At 52.8% G+C, this 22,233-nt stretch overlaps 1 protein-coding gene across 1 annotated transcript in view; it reads left to right on the top strand.

The window, feature by feature from the left end:
* The window catches only part of ATP6V1B1 (ATPase H+ transporting V1 subunit B1), an 82,014-nt gene that overhangs the window by 38,193 nt on the left and 21,588 nt on the right, over positions 1-22,233 (top strand). The window contains exons 3-4 of the mRNA XM_073343055.2: positions 6,746-6,844; positions 13,105-13,198. Of these exons, the coding sequence (XP_073199156.2) occupies positions 6,746-6,844; positions 13,105-13,198 (193 nt within the window). The remainder of the gene's footprint in view (positions 1-6,745; positions 6,845-13,104; positions 13,199-22,233) is intronic.

Here is a 22,233-nt window from a genome sequence, read left to right as displayed (position 1 = left end):
GGAAATTACAGGCCAGTAAGCCTGACTTCGGTATCGGGAAAACTAGTTGAAACTATAGTAAACAACAGAATTATCAGGCACAGAGATGAACAGGATTTGTTGGGGAATCTTTGAGGTGCCAACAAACGTGTACAAGGGTGATCCAGTGGATACAGTGTAGTTAGATTTTCAGAAAGTCTTTAACAAGGTCCCTCACCAAAGGCTCTTAAGCAAAGTAAGTAGTCATGGGCCAAGAAGGAAGGTTCTTTCATAGAATCATAGAAGATTAGGATTGGAAGAGACTTCAGGAGGTCATCTAGTCCAGTGGTTTTCAAACTCTTTTTCTGGTGACCCAGTTGAAGAAAATTGTTGATGCTCATGACCCAAGGGAGCTGGGGATGAGGGGTTTGGGATGTGGGAGGGCCTCAGGGCTGGGGCAGAGGGTTGGGGTGAGGGCTGCAGGGGGGGCTGGGAATGAGTGGTTCAGGGTGTGGGAGGGGCTCTGGGCTGGGGCAGGGGGCTAGGGTGTGGGAGGAGGGCCTGGCTCTGGGCTGGGGGTACAGGCTCTGGGGTGGGGACAGAGATGAGGAGTTTGGGATGCAGGAGGGGGCTCTGGGTTTGGGGGGGCTCAGGGCTGGGGCAGGGGGTTGGGGTGGGGAGGGCGTCAGGGCTCTGGGCTGGGGGTGCAGGCTCTGGGGTAGAGCCAGGGATGAGGGGTTTGGGGTGCAGGAAGGGGCTCTGGGTTTGGGTGGGGGCTCAGGGCAGGGGCAGGGGATTGGGACACGGGGTTGGGATGCAGAGTTGGGGCACGGGGTTACCTCAGGCGGCTCCTGGTCAGCGGTGCAGCGGGGGTGCTAAGGAAGGCTTCCTGCCTGTCCTGGCACCGTGGACCGGCTGCGCCCCAGAAGCAGCCAGCAGCAGCCTGGCTCCCAGGTGGAGGTGCGGAAGTGGCTCTGCCCAGCTCTCGCCTGCAGGCATCGCCCCCCCACAGCGAAGCCGGTGCTTGGGGAGGGGCACCGTGTGGAGCCACATGTTCCTCCCCACCTAGGAGCCAGACCTGCTGCTGGCCACTTCTGGGGTACAGCGCGGTGTCAGAACAGGTAGGCACTAGCTGCCTTAGCCGGGCAGCACCGTCGATGGGACTTTTAACGGCCTGGTCGGCGGTGCTGACCAGAGCCACCGCAACCCAGTGCCTGACTGTACCCAGTCCTGGGTCGCGACCCGCAGTTTGAAAACCGCTGATCAAGTCCAACCCCCTGCTCAAAGCAGGACCAACACCAACTAAATCATCCCAGCCAGGGCTCTGTCAAGCCGGGCCTTAAAAACCTCTGAGGATGGAGATTCCACCACCTCCCTAGGTAACCCATTCCAGTGCTTCACCACCCTCCTAGTGAAATCGTGTTTCCTAATATCCAACCTAGACCTCCCCCACTGCAACTTGAGACCATTGCTCCTTGTTCTGTCATCTGCCACCACTGAGAACAGTCTAGATCCATCCTCTTTGGAACCCCCTTTCAGGTAATTGAAGGCTGCTTTCAACACCCCCCCTCACTCTTCTCTTCTGCAGACTAAATAACCCCAGTTCCCTCAGCCTCTCCTCGTAAGTCATGTTCCCCAGCCCCCTGATCATTTTCGTTGCCTTCCACTGGACTCTCTCCAATTTGTCCACATCCTTTCTCTAGTGGGGGGCCCCAAACTGGACACAGTACTCCAGTTGTGGCTTCACCAGTGCCAAACAGAGGGGAATAATCACGTCCCTCGATCGGCTGGCAATGCTCCTACTAATACTGCCCAATATGCTGTTGGCCTTCTTGAATCAGTCAGAAACTGGTTAAAAGGTAGGAAACAAAGGGTAAGAATAAATGGTCTGTTTTCAGAATGGAGAGAAGTAAATAGTGGTGTTCCCCCTAACAGGCCACCCTGCAAAGGCAGCTAGATTTCTTTTCTTATATAATTGCCTTCTCACTGTGTATGTAGGTATTCACCTACACCTCTGTGGCTGTTTTCAGAGCAGCAGCCGTGTTAGTCTGTGTTCGCAAAAAGAACAGGAGGACTTGTGGCACCTTAGAGACTCACCAATTTCTTTGAGCATGAGCTTTTGTGAGCTCCAGCTCACTCCATTGGACGCGTGTAGTGGAAAGTACAGTGGGGAGATTTATATGGCTGTGATCCCCATTATGTAAAATGCCTGTATCTCCCCAAGGCCAGACTCCGCAGTGAAACTCTGGCATGACACCATGGTCTTTGAAAGAGATTCCTCCCCATTGACACCAGTGGACACAGGCCGTTCCATCCCTTGTGCAAACTGACTAGCTCTGTTGGCTGTAGCTACTGCCACCCGGAGGTTTTAGCAGACGGGGAAACACCGTCGCTTGGTTTGACAAAGCGACCTCTAGTGGACACTGATGTGTGTCATCCTGCATTTTCAGGTTTCAGAGTAACAGCCGTGTTAGTCTGTATTCGCAAAAAGAAAAGGAGGACTTGTGGCACCTTAGAGACTAACCAATTTATTTGAGCATGAGCTTTCGTGAGCTACAGCTCACTTCATCAGATGCATGCCGTGGAAACTGCAGCAGACTTTATATACACACAGAGAATATGAAACAATACCTCCTCCCACCCCACTGTCCTGCTGGTAATAGCTTATCTAAAGTGATCATCAGGTTGGGCCATTTCCAGACAAGTTTTTTCATGCAGTTGATAGATTTCCACTCCATACGGCTAAATGCAGTGCACAAGTACTCCTTTTCTTTTTGCGAATACAGACTAACACGGCTGTTACTCTGAAACCTGTCATTATTGCAAGGCACTGCATTTAGCCGTATGGAGTGGAAATCTATCAACTGCATGAAAAAACTTGTCTGGAAATGGCCCAACCTGATGATCACTTTAGATAAGCTATTACCAGCAGGACAGTGGGGTGGGAGGAGGTATTGTTTCATATTCTCTGTGCGTATATAAAGTCTGCTGCAGTTTCCACGGTATGCATCCGATGAAGTGAGCTGTAGCTCACGAAAACTCATGCTCAAATAAATTGGTTAGTCTCTAAGGTGCCACAAGTACTCCTTTTCTTCTTCCTGCATTTTCAGAGCAGATTCAGCCCGGCTATAAGCTCCATGGACATGGATGGGCTGGAGTTGTGCGTCCCCTCACACCAGGCCCCGGTTTGCTTCCGGTTTGCTCAGTGATGGGGGCATGATCTTCTGGCTCGGGCACGGGACTGGGTGTTCAGAGTTCTGTGTTTGTCACCAGTCTCAGTACTTGTCTAGAGATCAGGGATCGAACCCACCTGTCTGAGTGAGTTCACTGTTATTGGAACCCTGCTGTCCAGGCTCTCTTCAGTGGCAATAAGGCAGCTCCCGAGTTAAAAGCGGCCAACACTAAAGCCAGGAAAGCTGCATTCCATACGTAGCTGCCCCTGGATCCCGAGGAAGGGTTATGCCTGGTAATAAATAAATGCTTTGTTGATCAGTTGCAACATCATGGATCATGGCGATAGTGCCTTTCGTTCTGACATGTGCAGGATGGAAATGAATAAGATCAGTTAAAGAGCTGGGCCACGTGTTTGTTTATTTTAAAAGAAGGTTTTTACTGGAGATTTAAAGTCCAAAGTTCACAGGCGTAGATGCCCAGTAGCCAGGGAAACTGTACAGTCCTGGCTGAGGCTAAGCCAGCAGGCCAGTCGCCGGTGCGTGCAAGGAAGGGAAATGGAGCAGGGCTGCTGGAGGTTTGGCAAAATGCCCGTCCCTTGGAATTTACACAATTTGGCAACTTTAGGGAAGGACAGTGGGCCAGTGCCAGAGCTTAGAAAGCAAAAGGGGGGCTGGGGGGTGCCGTAATGGGATATAGGCCCATCTGTGCTAGTTTTAATCTAGCTAGCATGGGTAACAACAGTAGTGAAGATATGACAGCCGACTAGCAACCTGAGTACGTACCCAGGTCCCCAGCAGCCTTGTACTGCGGCAGCTGGCCCACGCTGACATCTGAGCCGCCACGTCTCTACTATGGTCGTTACCTGGGTTCGTTAGATTAAAGCCTACCCGCACTGCAATCTGCATGTGCTATGTAGACGTAACCCTTGGTTCGAATCCAAGCCAGGTCAGTAGAGAGCGACCATGGTACATATCCTTCCCTGGTGTAACTGCACGGGTGTTAGTCCGGGGGATTAGCTGTAGCCAGAAGGTGAATTACTCCCTTGCTCATAATGGGGGTTATGGGAGGGCAGGGCAGTGGGGGGGGCAGCTTGCCCTTTGCACCCGCCCTCATCCTCTCCCTGCTTTGTGGAGAAGGAGAGGCTTTCAGATGTGGTGGCTTTCACCAGCCTGGCATTGACTGAAGGTCCAAGCGCAGACCGTGATTCTGAGCCAATTTCCCTGCTAGCTTTAGCTGTTTGGACGTCTTATGCCGGGCATTTTTCTCCGGGCTGACACGGATGGAACTCCAGGCCAACTTAATCCACACCAGTTGCCACAAATGGCCCCCGGCTCTAAGTGGGAGCTGGCCTTAAAGGCAAGAGAAAAGTTGTTTAAATCTGCCAGCAATTAAATCATTTGGGTTTGTGCAGGAGCAAACGTTGGGGTCAGTTTTCAAAGGCCCAAAGGGGAGTTTGGGGCCCAACTCTCACTAATGGTCAAGAGGAATTGGTTCCTAACTGCGCTCCGTTTCCTCCTCCTTACTGCTGCTGAAACACTGGTGACCCTTGCTTAGGATGCTGACATCGGGCCAGTCCCATGGGCAAGAACAGCTTTACCGCTCGGACAGTGCCCCAGTTAGTGCAAGGCACAAGAGTATGGATGTCTGATGCTGACGGTCCCTCTGCATATGCCTATGGCCTCGGTTCAGCACAAAATGGCACTTCAGACAAGATTTGAACTCCCATTATTCCAGACACTTGGGATGAGCCGTGTCTAACAACACAGCTATATAAATGGTGGCTCGCATGTTACATTTCCCCGTAGAACTAGTATAAGCCTTCAGCCCACGTTGCTGCCGCCTGCATTTTTGGTGCCGAAGGTACCAGGTTCAATCCCCGCTCACAAGCATAGTGTGTGTATGCAGGGACATTCTTATCATTGCGTTGACAACTCTGGACTCCCCATATTTAGCCATACAAGAGAGGGCAGCAACCTAATTAACACACCATTGGGACAGCTGTAGCTTCTCCGTTGCTGGGCATTTCCCCAGCAGGACTGGGTGTCTGCATAAAAGATCTGCTCTGGTTCATGTAGGCCTGGCTTGATGAGTAATTGGACATGAGGGAGGCCTCATTTCTTGGGAAACTGGATGAGGGAAGTAAATGGAGCACCAGGCTGAGAACAAAATGTCTGTACTAGCTATGATCAGGGAGCCACTGACAATGGACAAGATACCAGTGGGTAAGATAAGCCTGGAACGTAAGAGGAGGTAAAGAGCAGGTCGTGCATGGAGAGTGCGTGGCCAGACCATGCTGTACAGAGATTGGTTCCTACAAAGTGACCAAGCAACGTGTCATGCAGTGTACAGTAAACACACAGTGATGTGCAAATGGATAGAAAGGAAGAGGTTTGCTGGGTAACTTTGCTGCCCTGTATCCACCCCCTCTGCCTGAGGCTTGGCAGCTCAAGTGTAGTTTGACCATATACCAATAAAGAGACCGCAGGGATGAGTTCAGAGTTGAGCTGAGTGCTTCGGAACCAAGTGGCTAAGGTCTTGGAGGCTACGCCAGCAATTCAATGACAAGCTCTAGGGCTGCATGCCGATATCACCGGGTGAAATTCTCTGGCCTGTGTCATGCTGAAGGTCAGACTGGCTGATCGCAATGGTCCCATCTGGGCTCCTCATCTATTGCAGCCATGGTTTTGATGGCTTCCCGCTGACAGGCTTTGTGGCAGGAGTGCCATACTCAAATGTTAAATAGCAATCAGCCAATAACTACGACTGACCAGTTATTTGTCTACGGGCTGCCCAGCAGTGCTCATTGCCCCAGTGTCTGAGCCCCTCACAAATTCTCATGAATTTATCCTTGCAGCACCCCAGTTAGGTGGGGAAGCTCACACTCTAAATAGACAAGGGAGTGTTGTTATCCCCACTTTACAGGTGGGAAACTGAGGCACAGGGAAATGAAGGGACTTGCCCAAGGTCCCGCAGTAGGTCAGTGGAAGAGCTGGGAATAGACCCCAGATCTGCTGAGTCCCAGTCTGGTGCCTTATCTGTAGAAGTGATTAATGTGAGGTGTGAGTGTGAAGAAAGGTTTGGAATGAAGAGAGACATTTGTCCAGGTGGGGCAGGAGGGAGCTCCAGGCCTAGGGGCTGCATGGCAGGAAGCATAAAGGGGCACAGGGGAAGGATGCAAAGGTGCAGGAAGTTTGGTCAGGGGGCGGAGAAGAGAGCAGGAAGAAATGAGCATGAAGGGGCAATGGGGAAGCCGAGGAGCCCCTTGAAAGTGTGGACCAAGGAATGGGAGGTAGGCACGGTGTGGGCCGTGCTCCGAAGCAGCGAGCACCCAGGCGGTGCTCCTACTGCCAAAGGAACACAGAAATATTTCTGATCGTTCAGCTGGAAGTGTGGGCCGGGGATGCCAGCCCAAGGGGTTACACTCAGGCCCAGGCTCTCCGATTGACATTCCCACTGAGCTAGGGAGGGAGCCAGGCATCACACAACAGTTGTACCAATGTGGGGAGCTCGCTGGAGTCTGGTTGTGGTGTGAAAAGTCAGCCAGGGCAGGATTGCTTCCCACAGGACAGCGGCAGCTCGGACATTAACCCCGGCCTTGCTTCTCTCTGCGCAGTTCGCCCGGTATGCCGAGATTGTCAACTTCACCCTTCCCAATGGCACCAACAGGAGCGGGCAGGTCCTGGAAGTGGTGGGGTCTAAAGCTATCGTGCAGGTGAGTGCACAGCATGCAGTGTGTCACTATGTTCACGGCATACACACGGGAGGGTAGCTAAAACCAGGAAATCCTCTTGCTGGAAGCTTGCGATGTAACACGACTTTGGTTCTTCAAACCCAGAACCTTGACACACAAGAGCCAAAACCAGATAGAGACAAAGCAGGCTGCTCCCTAAGGCAGGATTTACCCACCTTGCTCTAGGCTGGCTCTTTGTTGATAACTCGGATTGCATGCCTCCTTGCAAACAGACCACGAAAATCCCTGAGACTCACTGTGGTAGCTTATCGTTTTAACACAGTTTTCAATACACCACAACTACAACTCACTCGGCCCATTCTGCTGCTGAGCACCTGTATTGTATTCTCTGTGGGTTCCTTTTTCCAGTTCGGTTCCATATGAGTTTCATTCTTTGCAAAGCACATTGTCAGAGTGACTGGATGGCTCAGGAAACTGAGAAGGATACCAATTTATCTGTATTATGGTAGCACCTCTAGGCCATAACCTAGATCAGGGCCCCATTGTGCTGGGCGCTGCGCAAACCCATAGTGAAAAACCACCCCTGCTCCAATGAGCTTGTGAGAGTGCAGGGGACTTACCTGGTCATGGTGTGTCTACACAGCCACTAGTCACCCGCAGCTGGCCCGGGCCAGCTGACTCTGGCTCCCGGTGCTCGGAATGCAGGGCTGTTTCATTGCAGTGTAGACATCTGGGCTCAGGCTGGAGCCGGAGCTCTGAGACTATCCCACCTTGCAGGGTCCTAGAGCCCGGGCTGATCCCAGACATCTTTACTGCAATGAAACAGCCCCACAAGCCCGAGCCAACTGGCACGGGCCAGCCCTGGGTTTTCCATTGACGTGTAGACCTACCCTCAGTTCTCCTCTCCTCTCACACACACGCTCGGGACAGGGCCATAAGAGCAGCTGCTGCAGAGATTGGATTGCGAGTGTCTTTGGGGAAGTCAGGCTCTGTACCCACAGTGGCACAAGAGTGGCTGAGCCCCCTCTCTCATTCTAGCTCCTGGCCAGACTCTGCACCCCAACCCCCAGCCTGCTTCTTCACCCCCAGCCCTGTGCTCAGTGCACTCCCACCCTCAGCTCAGTGCAGAGAGAGAGGAAGAGAATGGGCCAGAACCAGGGAGAAGGTAGGTACCCACTCTATGTGGGCAGGGCCGGGATCCCAGACCTGCAGCGGGCTGAGTGGCAGCCGGCTGAGCCACTCAGCCCACTGCCGGTCTGGGGTCCCGGCTGTCGGCCCCGCTCAGCCCACTGCCGGTCTGGGGTCCCGGCTGTCGGCCCCGCTCAGCCCACTGCCGGTCTGGGGTCCCGGCTGTCGGCCCCGCTCAGCCCACTGCCGGTCTGGGGTCCTGGCTGTCAGCCCCGCTCAGCCCACTGCCGGTCTGGGGTCCCGGCTGTCAGCCCCGCTCAGCCCACTGCCGGTCTGGGGTTCTGGCTGCCGGCCACTTGCCAGCTGCGGTCCCGGCCGCAGGCCCCGCTCAGCCCACTGCCGGTCTGGGGTTCTGGCTGCCGGCCACTTGCCAGCCGGGGTGCCAGCCGCTGGCCCCGCTCAGCCCACTGCCGGTCTGGGGTTCTGGCTGCCAGTCCCTTGCTAGCCCGGGTCCCGGCCGCAGGCCCCGCTCAGCCTGCTGCCAGCCTAGGTGAACGAAACCCCAGGCTGGCAGTGGGCTGCGCGGGCTGGCGGCGTAAGATCAGCATTTTAATTTAATTTTAAATGAAGCATGCCTGCCCCTCCTCCTAGTTTACTTTACATATGACAATAGTTTAGTTATGTAATATATAGACTTAGAGAGAGAGAGAGACCTTCTAAAAATGTTAAAATGTAACACTGGCACACGAAACCTTAAATTAAAGTGAATAAATGAGGACTCGGCACACCGCTTCTGAAAGGTTGCCGACCCCTGGACTAGATGATCACGGTGGTCCCGTCTGCCCTTGGAATCGATGTGTCTCTGGCTGTTTGGCGTCTCTGTGAGAAAGGAGTTGGGTGGGGGGTCTGATTCCAGCTCCTTGTGATGAGGCAGCCCCATCACACTCACAAAACCACCCTTACAACTGGCTCTTGGTGTACAAGCAGGCCGGCACCAGGGGGACGGGGAGGGTTACAGGACTGTATGCAGCGCAGTAGCAGAGCCTCTGAGTTAACACTTCCTGTTATAACACCCCGTTGTCAGCGGCTTATAACTTTGCCAAACTTTAACCGTTCGGGCTGGAATTTTCCCTGCTGAGTGTCTGCCTCCAGCTGAAGTTTTTTTTCCCCCAGCAAAAATGGTTCAGCCGTTTCTCAGAACAAGTCTAAGGAAAAATCCCTTGTTTTGCCCATGTTAATAAAACTCTTAAGCATTTTGTTGAGAAGCTGTAGCCCCTTCACGCTCTGGAGCAGGGACTTGTCTCCTGTGCTCCCAAAGGCCACCCCCCTGCTGGCACACAGGCAGCAGGGAGAAGAGGACTCAGCCTGCTTGGAGAGGAGTCTTGGGGCAGTGGAGGGAGGGCAGGTTGGACAAGGGGCCAGACAGGTGGTGGGTGAGACTGGGACAAAGATCCATGTGGGCAGCATGGAGAAGAGAAGCTGAGGGTTTGAGGGAACAGGGACAAGAAGCAAAGGGGGTAGGGGTGGGTGTGGGGTACTGGGTTGATTGGGACAAAGAGCTGGGGTGTGCTGCTGGGCCATGGAACCAGTGAGGGTGGGGATGTGGAGCCAAGGGGGCCAGGGAGCTGGGGGATATTGGGACAGGAATGAGGACTTGAGATGGGGGGGTGGAAGGGTCGGGAGCATGAGGAGTCAGGCCAGGCAGGGCAGGGGCTGTGTAACCACTAGAGTAGATGCTCCCCTCGGACCCTAGACTAGAACCCAGGATTCCTGAGTCTCAGTATCCCTCTGCTGCCAGCCAATAGCAGTGAAACCCACTGGCAAAGTGTGTGTCTCATCCCCATCTACTGGTTGGCTCATGTTGGGGATGACAACCTACTAGTGCTGTCAGTTGCTCTGGGGCAGAGGCCTGTGCTATGGAACTAACGGTTTGCACCCTTCCGGTGACCCTTGTGGGTACCCGCCTGGTTCCACAAGTTGGCACTCCTGTTTTCTCAGTTTGTTTTTTTTTTTCAAAAATCCAGGAAATACACACGAAAAACTACATTAAAACGCAGCATTAAGGTGGCGAAGTCAAGCACTCAAAAGTTAGGAAATGCCGGAATTAGAGTTGCCTCCTGCAAACAGACTTTGCCCCCGTTGTGTGCATGGCCTAGGCTACAGCCTTTAATTCCATGGGCACAGCTGGTTTGTTCCCCAGTTCCTGCTGCGTCAGCTCATTGCCCCCTAAAATGCGCCTTTGGCCCTGGCCCTGCTGGAGCTTTTCCCTCTCCAGTGACCCCTACTGGAGGTCCCTGGAAATGCCATTCTCAGGTCCCATGCCCCCCACCCCTCCGCCCAGACAGCAAACTCTGTGCATTGACAATCACCAGTTTACCCCTCACCCTCGCAACAACTGGCGCAAAAAGTCTCGCCCTGTGGCCCTGATCCTGCACCGGGATCCATGTGGGTGATTTCTGTGGGTCTCCATGGGGGCACCAGGGTCCGTCCAAAATAAAAGTCACAGTTTTCTCTGAAAGCGTCCTGACCTTTTGTAATCTAACTCCCTGTTCTTTCCAATCAGCCCGCTTCCCTCCCGGCTTGTCCCTCTCGAATCATTAACGCCTTGAGCTCAGCCTAATGAAACAAGGTAGCTACCCAGTTGACCTGCCTGGGACCTCTGCCGGCGAGCTGCGAAACTTCACTCCTCCAATGCTGCAGAGACCTTTGCAGTGCCCTTCTAATCCTATTAGGGAGTCAGCCTCCAAAAACCTGAGTCTTTTGCAGAAGCGGCTTAGGAAGGGCCTGACCCACACACATGCACTGGGGTAGGGCAGCCTTTTCCTTTCTTCCTTGCTGCCGCAGCTGCAGATGTATGAATGAGCCTGCTTGAATGTGCCACATTCTTTCACAGTCCAGTCCTTTCCAAGGGGCCACACGGCTCTAATTAAAGCAGCGGTCGGGAGGTTAATTAATACAAATGGTGGCAAATATTATACCAATCAAAGTGCCTTTGGATTCCCTTCTCTGCTAGAGCATGCTGCTCTGGTAGAATCTCGTTAGCAAGCTGGGAGAAAACACAGCCCTTAAACCATCCAACTGTTACCTCCACTGCATTAATGAGACTGTTTTATGCTTTCTTTATTCCAGCCTCTCCCTGGTTCATTTTGGAATTGCTGGGATCTTTAGATCTGCCTTCTTTGAGCAAATCTATATTTTAAAGCAATTTTAAAAGAACTATTTCTCATATGGCAGGAGTTCGAATGGAAAATTGCAGTGATCTCTTAGCTAAAGAAATTGCATGTAAATACCAGCGTGTAATGTTTATATAATATATGTGCGTGATACATAAATATGGCCCTGATCCTGAAATTGGCTCTGCTCAAGCGAACCCCTTCACCCATGGTGAGTTCGTTGCAGAATCTGGGCCTGTGTGTGTCTCATATACGCTACTGAACTTCCCAGCAGGATAGCTGGTCTGATGATAACTCTTGAGACGCAGGAAATAGAGCTCGTTACATGCGAGCAACAAATGTGCCATTTTCTCCCCTAGCAGGTGGTCGACTTCTCAGCTGATGTTTCTTCATTTGTTCACATGGCAAAGGTCTGTAGTGCAGCGCTGAGGATTCAAAGTTCACTGGTGACCGGGGCACTGAGTATTTAATGCAGAGAGGAGCAGGATATTCTGATGCCAACTTCCATTTCCTGTGTCTCAAATCACGACAGGGGCTGGCTTCCTGTCTGATTGCTAGGGCTCGGTTTGTGTTGTACTAAAGACACAGCTCGGGCTGGGGAGCTGTGGTTCGCGCTCACGCGGTGCTGAGAGTAAGCCTGGCTCTTCACACACAGATGCAACCAGCAGATCCCTGGCTGAGGACTTTCATAGCTTGCAAGGGCTTGAGCCCCCCAGAGTCAAATCTGAAAAGTGGCTCCAGTTTAGCCTTGGCTCAAGAGCGCCAGCCATTGAGACACACACTCCACTGCCTACAGCACCTGGATTTTTGCCTCAGGGTCTCTCATCCAAGTGCTGATCTGGTCCTACACCGCTTAGCTTGGGAGAGAGAAGAATTATAGCAGCAGCTAGAAAGCGAAGGCCACAGGGTGCTTCGTGGCTAGCACAGAGCTGTGCGGCCAGAGGAGAACAAGCAGAGCGCTACCCTGTCCTTTGGTGAAGGAAGGGTCGCTGAGCGGGGATGTACAGGTGACCTGCTTTTGAGTCTACATAGGGACGTCTAGGGGGCAGGTCCCGAGCTGGTGTAAATCAGACCAGCGTCACTGATATCAGCCTCATCAGTAGCTACGGATCAGGCCCCTTCTGGAGCAGTGACCCACTGGTCAGTGTGTGTGACCTGTCCCCCTCTGCACTTGATCCACGGAGGAGATGAATCTGTCACAGGATCGCAGCTGGAGAGGTGGGTTCTTTTGCCCATGTCATAGAGATTTGTGTATTTAGTTCTAGAGGGCCCCACTTCAATCCCTCGTGCTGGCCGAGATCACCAGCCACTACTTCAAATCGACCGTAGTACTGATTATGTACCAGCATTACAGAGTCATCTCTGTTCGACAGCCCCATCGTTCTCCAGGCCAGCCGCGTCTGTGAGTGTACAGAAAAGGGACAGAAATCTCACTGGGGTGGTCCGGCAGCCCGGAGGTTTTACACTGTAAGACATGAGGGAGATGGTAGGTTTAAATGGAGGCGTAGCCATGCCGATGGGTGGCATCTAGTGCTCTCCAGCCAGGCGAGCTCCAGTTCCCCAGATCCATGCGCTGCTGCATTGAGGCCACACACTGGCAATTGGACAGGCTCCACATCTACGCCAAGCGAGAGAGCTGGCATGCTGAGACACATCCACACAGCACCTAGTTACATTATGGAGTAAGGGTTTGAGCCCAAGCCCGTTGAAGTAAATGGGAAAACTCCCGTGGACAGGCTTTCAATCAGGTCCTAAAAGTGGAAAGTTTTCTTAATACCAAAGTTTCTTTCCTTCCTTCCTTCCCAGGCTCCCTCGCCCTCTCTGTCTGGTGCATCTTTTTAAACAGTGCAGATCACATAACATTATCTTCTAGATTCCCTTCCCCTCAGTTCATTTGAACCCGCCTGGCCCTCTCCAGCCATTTGCCGTTAATCCCCACTAATTGCCACTAATTCGGTTCCTGTCCCCGGGTCTGTGCAGGTGTTTGAAGGAACATCTGGGATCGACGCCAAGAAGACATCCTGCGAGTTTACCGGGGACATCCTCCGCACACCTGTTTCCGAGGACATGCTAGGTAGGTCCATAAGAGCAAGCTGAGAGCGAATTCATCTCAATCCACGGATCTCAGTGGCAAAAATGAACAGCAACGAGTTACTGCGCCAGCAGCAAGGGGCTGCCAGAGCCTGTAGCCTGCTGCTGATTTTACGTTTGCAACGTTTGATTTGTCTGCAGAGAGAGTCACTTTCCTTTGGTCAGTATTTATCATTGTTTCACCTGTCTGAGACAGGGGCTGCAGGTAGGGGGCCAGACATCCTGATACCTTCGGGAGCATCCCAATATTTCGGGCTTTGTCTTGTATATGCAACTATGCTCCCGTCCCGAAAAAAGTGTCCCGATTTTTCACACTTGCTCTCTGGTCACCCTAGTATCAAGCGCTTTGGGAAATGGATTGAAAGGCTGGTCCGATTCCCCTGGAGCTGTTGGAAATGCCTCCTGGCCTCCGCTGAACAGCTGCTGGGTGACTTTTGATACGGGAACCCCTCAGTGAGTCTGAAAAGGGAAATTCCAAAGGCTCCTGAAGAGGCCAGTGTGTGCCATACAGGACCGGCCCCACGAGCAGAGGGTAAAAGCAGTAATGGAATCGGAGAAGGGAGGGGGAGGAGACGTGGGGAAGGTCACACCGTCCATAGAGGCTGCTGGGGGAAAGTGGAAGGCAACAAAACCCAAGAATGAATTAATACTGCCAACAGGCTTCTGCCGATGGCACATGTGGGCCCAAGGTGACGAGCTGGGATCTGATCTCACATTCAGGAGGTGTCTGGTGCATTAGAGAGAGAGGGACCAGCTAAAAAATCCCTATTCAAATTCAGATTCTAAACCACCAAAGTTTGGGGATGTTTGGATCCTGGGGTTTGGTTCAGCCCAGCTGCAGAGTGCAATCTGATGCTCCCCAGGGTTGGAATTGGGGCTTTGCTTCCGGCTGGTCTCGAGCGAATAGATCAGGAACGCTAGACAAAACTCAGCCCCACTAGTAGGCGAAGGGAGGGATTGAAATCAGCAATAATAATAATGGCAAGGCAGGAAGACAAGGCAGTAAAATTGTTTAACGACTGCAAAGGGCAGGAGGGTTTAGTGGTGGTGGGCTACAGGGTCTCTTGTTTCCAGGCCAGTTCAAATCTGGTCTAGGTTTGGAGGTGAGTTAAAGGTGGTACCCGTCTAATGATTGGCCTGTCTCCTATATCAAATGAGTTTGTTGGGTCTCAGTCTAGTTCCTACTGGATGATAGGTGGCTGCATCTTAAAAATATATAAAATAGCACCATCCTTGTTGGAAATAATTGGCCCCTTTCTCTCAGAGGAGTGACCAAGGATGCAATAAGTATAGAACCTGAACTCCTTTCCTGTGAATGAACTAGCAGCAGTGAATCTAGGTGAGATCCGGGCCCCATTGTGCAAGGCGCTGTATATAAATATAGTAAGAGACCGCTTCTGCCCCAAATTGCTCGTAATAGAAATAAAGGTAGGGAGACAGAGGTACAGGAAGGGGAATTTGCCCAAGGCTACCTGATTCCCACTGCAGTTCTCTATCCCCTTGGCCACAGGCCTCTTTGGAGACATCTACACTGCAGCTGGGAGAGGTGATTCCCACCTCCCACCCAGCTTGAGCTAGCCTACTAACGTAGAAGTGTGGCCACAGAGCCTCGAGCTAGCTGCCTGAATGCATACCTAGGAGCTCGGAAGGGGTGTCCCTGAGCCGCTGTCTGTGCTGGGGAGGCCTTGCTGCGTGTACGTCTGCCCAAGTTGCAGTTTACACCTCCAGCTCCAGTGTAGACGGGGCCTTTTTTAGGGTAGGACAGGGTCCGTGGGGGGGAAGCGTACGTTGCTGTACGCAGTCTGTGGCTAACCCGAGAACTTCTGCCAGTGCAGCACCTTTCACTGGCATGAAACTGGCTACACAAGAGAGGAGCCCGAGCAGTCCAGCGAATCTAACTTTGATCCTTAGTAACGGAATAAAATAAACGTGAAGAGGAAAACAATACTGTAACCGCCTGGAGGCTAACGATGGAGGCGTGAGCAGTGAGAACAGCACTGGGGAGTTGTAAAGAATGGATCTGGGCAGACCCAATCCCAGGGACAAAATCAGTGGGGGTCGGGAACTCAGTAGATGTGATGTGTCATTGTCTGGACATCAGTTAAGTATTTGCTAGAGTGTCTCATGCAATCTTACTCTCCTGTCGACTTGCAATAGGAAAACTGGCCACCGACCTGTATTCAAAGGGCAATGGTCAAGGGCAAAGCACCACGCAGGGGGCAGGTTTCAGTGCAGCAACTTGGGGTAACGTGATCACTGGACAGTGGATGGTTCCTTAAGGGATCTGTTCTCATCTCGCTGGAAAACTTTAGGAGACCTTCTGTCTCCCCTCTCCCTGCCCACTGGGGCAGCGCTGGGATATTTGCCACTTTCCAGGATGTGTCTGCTACCCAGAGACACAGAGGGGAGGTCATATTTTCATACTAGCTGGGAGTTTGGGCTTTGGTTTGGTTTGGTTTGGTTTTGGTGAGGTGGGAAGAAGGGGAAAAGAGTGAGACGCTAAAGAGTTAATCGTGCCCAGCCCAGGTGTAGAGCTTTGGTGCACAGAAGGTCCTGGGTAGGTGGGGAAACCTGACCCTGCCTTGCTGTGACACTGGAATGTGCAGCTAAGCATCTCCTTAGCATGGTGGGGATCCGACACCCCCATTCTCCACCCCTGACTTGTCCCTTGTGAAAACGTGAACAGGAGTGCAGGAGGCTTCCTGCTGCTCCTTGCAGCAGGCTACACCCACTGCTTAACCTAATTGATGCCCACACCTACTCCCTGCTGCACACCACTTAGGGACTCGCAGGATCAAGAGCTGACACCAAAGTCATCTAAGCCCATGTGCGGTGGCCACCCCAGGCCAGCGCCTTCCTAGCCTGATGGGCAAAGCCTTCCCCTGGAGGTGCACTGAGGTCTGCTGTGCGTGTCCATGGCTAGGCCACCAGCCAACACCAGCATATTGGGGATACCTTCAGCAGCCCACTGGCCAAATTGGCATGACGCAGGCCAGAGCCATGCACACTGGGGCTGCCCCATAGGAAGCCAGACAAGGCAAGCAGGGAGGGATAGCTCAGTGGTTTGAGTATTGGCCTGCTGAATCCAGGGTTGTGAGTTCAATCCTTGAGGGGGCCATTTAGGGATCTAGGGCAAAAACCGGGGATTGGTCTTCCTTTGAGCAGGGGGTTAGACTAGATGATCTCCTGAGGTTCCTTCCAACCCTGATATTCTATGAAGGTGCACAGTGAGAACTGGGCTGTTTGCATGGGTCTAAAAATTACTTTTATCTCCCTCACAATGTGATTTTTTTTTTTTGGCCAATTATTCTGCTCTTAGGGGTTCCGGCTGGGAGCTGAATTCCCACAGTGCCATGAGGAAAGGCTGTTTTTGCCTTATTTAGGGTCCCATCCATAGAATATAGAGATGGGGCGGGGGGAACTATTAAGTCACTCCAACTCCTTATACAGGTGTGTTCCCTTCCATTCGTTTTCTAGCACTTGATGGTCTGTGCTTCCAGGCTGGGGGACTCTATCCCGGCCAGCAGTGACTCTGAAATAGACTTGGGGATCATGCTAGCTCATCAACTGAACATGAGCACCCGGTGCCAAAAGAGCTAATGCAAACCTTGGATGCCTAAACAGGATTATTGAGTAGGAGTGGGGAGGTTATTTCACCTCTGTATTTGGCACTGGTGCGACCGCTTCTGGAATCCTGTGTCCGGTTCTGGTGCCCACAATTCAAGAACAATGTTGATATATTGGGGAGGGCTCAGAGAAGAGCCACGAGAATGATTAGAGGATTAGAAAACCTGCTTTATAGCGATAGATTCAAGGAGCTCAATCTATTTAGTTTAACAAAGAGAAGGTGAAGGGGTGACTTGGTCACAGTCCGTAAGTACCTATAGGGGGAACAGAATTTGCAAATGGGCTCTTCAGTCTAGCAGCGGAAGGTCTAACATGATCCAATGGCTGGAAATTGAAGCTAGACAAATTCAGACTGGAAATAAGGTGCAGAGATTTAACATTGAGGTTAATTAGCCACTGGATCAACTTCCCAAGGGTCGTGGTGGATTCTCCATCACTGTCAATTTTTAAATCCTGGTGGGATTTTTTTTCTAAATGCTCTGCTCTGGTTCAAACAGGAATTAGTTCTCGGGCCTGTGCTCTGCAGGAGGTCAGACTAAAACAGTGATGCCTTCGGGCCTTAGAATCTGTGCAATTGCAGACAGGCATTCTGGGCAGATCTGGCCTTGTGGTTATTATGCATGTTTCATGACTGTACCTAGAGTTAGTCCAGGCCCCCCTTGGTCTTATGGTTAATACACTGGGCTGGGACTCAGGAGCTGTGAATTCAACTTCCCGGTTTGTCACAGACTATCTGGGTGACCTCTGGTAAAATTTTTCTATGCCTCAGCCCCCCCATCTGTAAACTGGGCATAATAATCCTCTCTTTTCTTGTCTAGATGTCAACTTTTCAGAGCAGAGACTGTCTCATAGCACGTGTATGGACCAGAGGTGCTGGAACAATTTGTATAGCGGGGGGTGCCTAGAGCCAATCTGTAAATGCTGTATATAATGGAAACCACTTCAGGCCAGGGGGTGTGGCAGCACCCCTACTTCCAGCACCTATGGTATGGACAGAGTGGCGGATTAACACACGGGGCCCGTGCCTGGGGTCCCAGCCAATTTGGGGTTCCTCGCAGGAGCGTTGGAACCTGTGTAGAAGTGGCGGGGCGACTGGTGCCAGAACTGTGGCCCCGTCCCCTGCTCCACCTCCTCCCTTGGGGCCCTGCCCCTGCTCCTCCTCTTCCCCCAAGGCCCCGCCCCCACTCCTCCTTTGCCCCTCGAGGCCCTGCCCCCGGACCAGGCTGGAAGCCAGAGCCGTTCGGGGTGCCCAAGAGCAGCCCCTGCCCCCTGGGGTGCGCCGCCCATGGCAGGTGGAAGGTCCGGGGCTTCCCACAGCAGCCCAGGCTCCCTGGGTGGCTCTTCCCAGGGCTCAGCTCCAGCTTCCAGCCTGGCCAGGGGTGGGACCTCAGGGGGAAGAGGTAGGGCTGCCAGGCATCCGCCCAGTCGAAAAGGGACCCTGGCAGCTCCGGCTGGTGGTGCAGTGCGGGCCCGAGGCTAAGGCAGGCTCCCTGCCTGCCCTAGCTCTACACGGCTCCCGGAAGTGGCTGCCAGGTACTTGCGGCCCCTAGGTGCATGGGCGGCTAGGGAGGCTCCGTGCACTGCCCCCACCCTGAGGGCTGGCTCCGCAGTTTCCATTGGCCGGGAACCGTGACCAATGGGAGCTGCTGGGGCGGTGCCTGTGGGCACGAGGGCAGTGCACAGAGCCTCCCTGGCCGCCTATGTGTCTAGGGGCTGCAGGGACCTGGCGGCCACTTCCGGGAACCGCGGTAAGTGCCGCTGGGACCCCGCCCCCCAACCCCCTTGCCCAGCCCGGAGTCCCCTCCCGCACGCCAAACCCTCATCCCCTGCCCCACCTCAGAGACCACACCCCCACCCGAAGCCAGCACCACCTCCCCTGTACCCCAACCCTCTGCCCCAGCCCGGAGCCCCCTCCCAAACCCCTCATCCCCAGCCCCACCCCAGAGCTCGCACCCCCAGCCAGAGCCCTCACCCCCTCCCACACCCCAACTCCCTGCCCCAGCCCAGTGAAAGTGAGTGAGGGTGGGGGAGAGCAAGAGACAGAGGGAGGGGGGATGGAGTGAGCGGGGGCGGGGAACAGAGAAGGGGCGGGGCAGGGGTGTTCTATTTTGTGCAATTAGAAAGTTGGCAACCCTAGGAAAAGAAGGAGCAGGGGACGGGTCTCCGTGGTGAGGGGAGTGTGATTGGCCCAAATGTTGTTTGTGCCCAGGACCCCAATAAATCTTAATCTGCCTCTGTATGTACAGTGCCTAGCACAGTGGGCCCCCGAGCTCCATTTCGTGCCTCTTGGTGTTAACTGCAGCATTGCTACTGATGACTGGCCATGTTTTTCATAGAATCATAGAATCATAGAATCATAGAATATCAGGGTTGGAAGGGACCTCAGGAGGTCATCTAGTCCAACCCCCTGCTCAAAGCAGGACCAATTCCCAGTTAAATCATCCCAGCCAGGGCTTTGTCAAGCCTGACCTTAAAAACCTCTAAGGAAGGAGATTCTACCACCTCCCTAGGTAACGCATTCCAGTGTTTCACCACCCTCTTAGTGAAAAAGTTTTTCCTAATATCCAACCTAAACCTCCCCCACTGCAACTTGAGACCATTACTCCTCGTTCTGTCATCTGCTACCATTGAGAACAGTCTAGAGCCATCCTCTTTGGAACCCCCTTTCAGGTAGTTGAAAGCAGCTATCAAATCCCCCCTCATTCTTCTCTTCTGCAGGCTAAACAATCCCAGCTCCCTCAGCCTCTCCTCATAACTCATGTGTTCCAGTCCCCTAATCATTTTTGTTGCCCTTCGCTGGACTCTCTCCAATTTATCCACATCGTTCTTGAAGTGTGGGGCCCAAAACTGGACACAGTACTCCAGATGTGGCCTCACCAATGTCGAATAGAGGGGAACGATCACGTCCCTCGATCTGCTCGCTATGCCCCTACTTATACATCCCAAAATGCCATTGGCCTTCTTGGCAACAAGGGCACACTGCTGACTCATATCCAGCTTCTCGTCCACTGTCACCCCTAGGTCCTTTTCTGCAGAACTGCTGCCTAGCCATTCGGTCCCTAGTCTGTAGCTGTGCATTGGGTTCTTCCGTCCTAAGTGCAGGACCCTGCACTTATCCTTATTGAACCTCATCAGATTCCTTTTGGCCCAATCTTCCAATTGGTCTAGGTCCTTCTGTATCCTATCCCTCCCCTCCAGCGTATCTACCACTCCTCCCAGTTTAGTATCATCCGCAAATTTGCTGAGAGTGCAATCCACACCATCCTCCAGATCATTTATGAAGATATTGAATAAAACCGGCCCCAGGACCGACCCTTGGGGCACTCCACTTGATACCGGCTGCCAACTAGACATGGAGCCATTGATCACTACCCGTTGAGCCCGACAATTTAGCCAGCTTTCTACCCACCTTATAGTGCATTCATCCAGCCCATACTTCCTTAACTTGCTGACAAGAATACTATGGGAGACCGTGTCAAAAGCTTTGCTAAAGTCAAGAAACAATACATCCACTGCTTTCCCTTCATCCACAGAACCAGTAATCTCATCATAAAAGGCGATTAGATTAGTCAGGCATGACCTTCCCTTGGTGAATCCATGCTGGCTGTTCCTGATCACTTTCCTCTCATGCAAGTGCTTCAGGATTGATTCTTTGAGGACCTGCTCCATGATTTTTCCAGGGACTGAGGTGAGGCTGACTGGCCTGTAGTTCCCAGGATCTTCCTTCTTCCCTTTTTTAAAGATTGGCACTACATTAGCCTTTTTCCAGTCATCCGGGACTTCCCCGGTTCGCCACGAGTTTTCAAAGATAATGGCCAGTGGCTCTGCAATCACAGCCGCCAATTCCTTCAGCACTCTCGGATGCAACTCGTCCGGCCCCATGGACTTGTGCACGTCCAGCTTTTCTAAATAGTCCCTAACCGCCTCTATCTCCACAGAGGGCTGGCCATCTCTTCCGCATTTTGTGATGCCCATTTTCTTTCATTTGAAACAATTGCATTAGTTCTGTTCCATAAACACCAGCCCGTATCGCCTGAGCTACAAGGGTTTTCATAGAATCCTAGAATCGTAGGCCTGGAAGGACCCTCGAGAGGCCATCGAGTCCCATCCCCTGCACTCACGGCAGGAGTAAGGATTAGCTCGACCATTTTCAATGAGAGAGGGGTTCGTTTAAAAAATGCAAACCTTCCCCTGCCGTGTGATAGACCCAAGTGCAACAGCCTTGGGCCAAGACCTGAAAATCAGGACATGAAAGTGATCAGACAGAGAAAGTGAAAGTGGGTTTCATTGTTCACCGGAAGTGAAGGATAAAAAGCGGCCAAGCAGCCTCCTTGCTGAAAGGTGAATGTGATTTGTCCAAATATCTTTCTGGATTGATGACTCAGGTTGTTATTAGTAACACAGGAAAGTGTCTTTTACTGCTGTGTATTGGCCTCCATTTTCAAAAGTGACTTCAACTTTTGGGTGCCCAGGTTGAGACACCTTAAAGGACCCTGATTTCCAGAGGATGGGCGCGTGGCCCTTTCTGCTAATCAGGCCTCTTTGAGGTGCATGGAACTGGGCACCCAGAACCCTTAGCCCCTTTTGAAAATGTAGGCCACTATTTTTATCCTGATGGTGTCCCTGTGAGTGCTGCAAAGAGTGTGAAGTATGTCCAGGCAGTGTACCTCTCCAGGCGGTCCACACGGACCCGGTTCAGCCCTAATCTGCTCTGCTGGGACGTACTGATCAGGGGAATTGTACGTAAATCCAAGGTCATTACAGGGCTGCTCTGAAGCTCAGAGCCAGCCCATTTGGGGCCCTCGGGTCTGGATTCTCTGGACAGGCTGAGCTGGATTAGGCACATGTCATGGTTGGTGGGGTATTAAGCAACGTGAGTGGCTCCGTGATCCTGCAGTGAGTGAGTGCCAAACCCAGCCCCTGGCTGTGAGGCTGCTCTAGCTTATTCCAGCTGCCAGTGGCCCCCTTCCAATAGACAATCTGATGAAGAGATATCCTAGACATGCCCCCTGTGTCCAAGCCAGTCCCCCATATTCTGGGTGGGGGGACAGGAGGGGAAACAGTGTAGCAGCCACTGCACTGGCCGTTGGCCACCCAGAGATTCCCATGCGGAGGGGAAGTCCTCTGGATGATCCAAGTTTCCAGTGGCTTTGCCCTGCCAGAGCAGGGCAGCCTCAGCAGAGTCCAGGATCCGGGCCAAGGTCAGTGCCTCAGGACAGGGCCTCACTCATCCTGAGAGTCCAGGAAGGAGAGAGGAAAATGAGAGACCGGACAAAGAAGGGACACAAAGGCCGGGGGATGAGGCAGGGGGCTCAGGCTGTGGACTCTAGGGAAGGAAGGGCTCTGTGTAGACTGAGACACGACCACAGCCTGTGCTGTCCCCTTGGATGC

Source organism: Lepidochelys kempii, chromosome 4 (genome assembly GCF_965140285.1).
Source record: "Lepidochelys kempii isolate rLepKem1 chromosome 4, rLepKem1.hap1, whole genome shotgun sequence".
In the NCBI taxonomy this organism is placed as follows: Eukaryota; Metazoa; Chordata; order Testudines; family Cheloniidae; genus Lepidochelys; species Lepidochelys kempii.
Note: the sequence above shows the minus strand (reverse complement) of the source record. Positions and strands in the feature narration are given on the sequence as shown.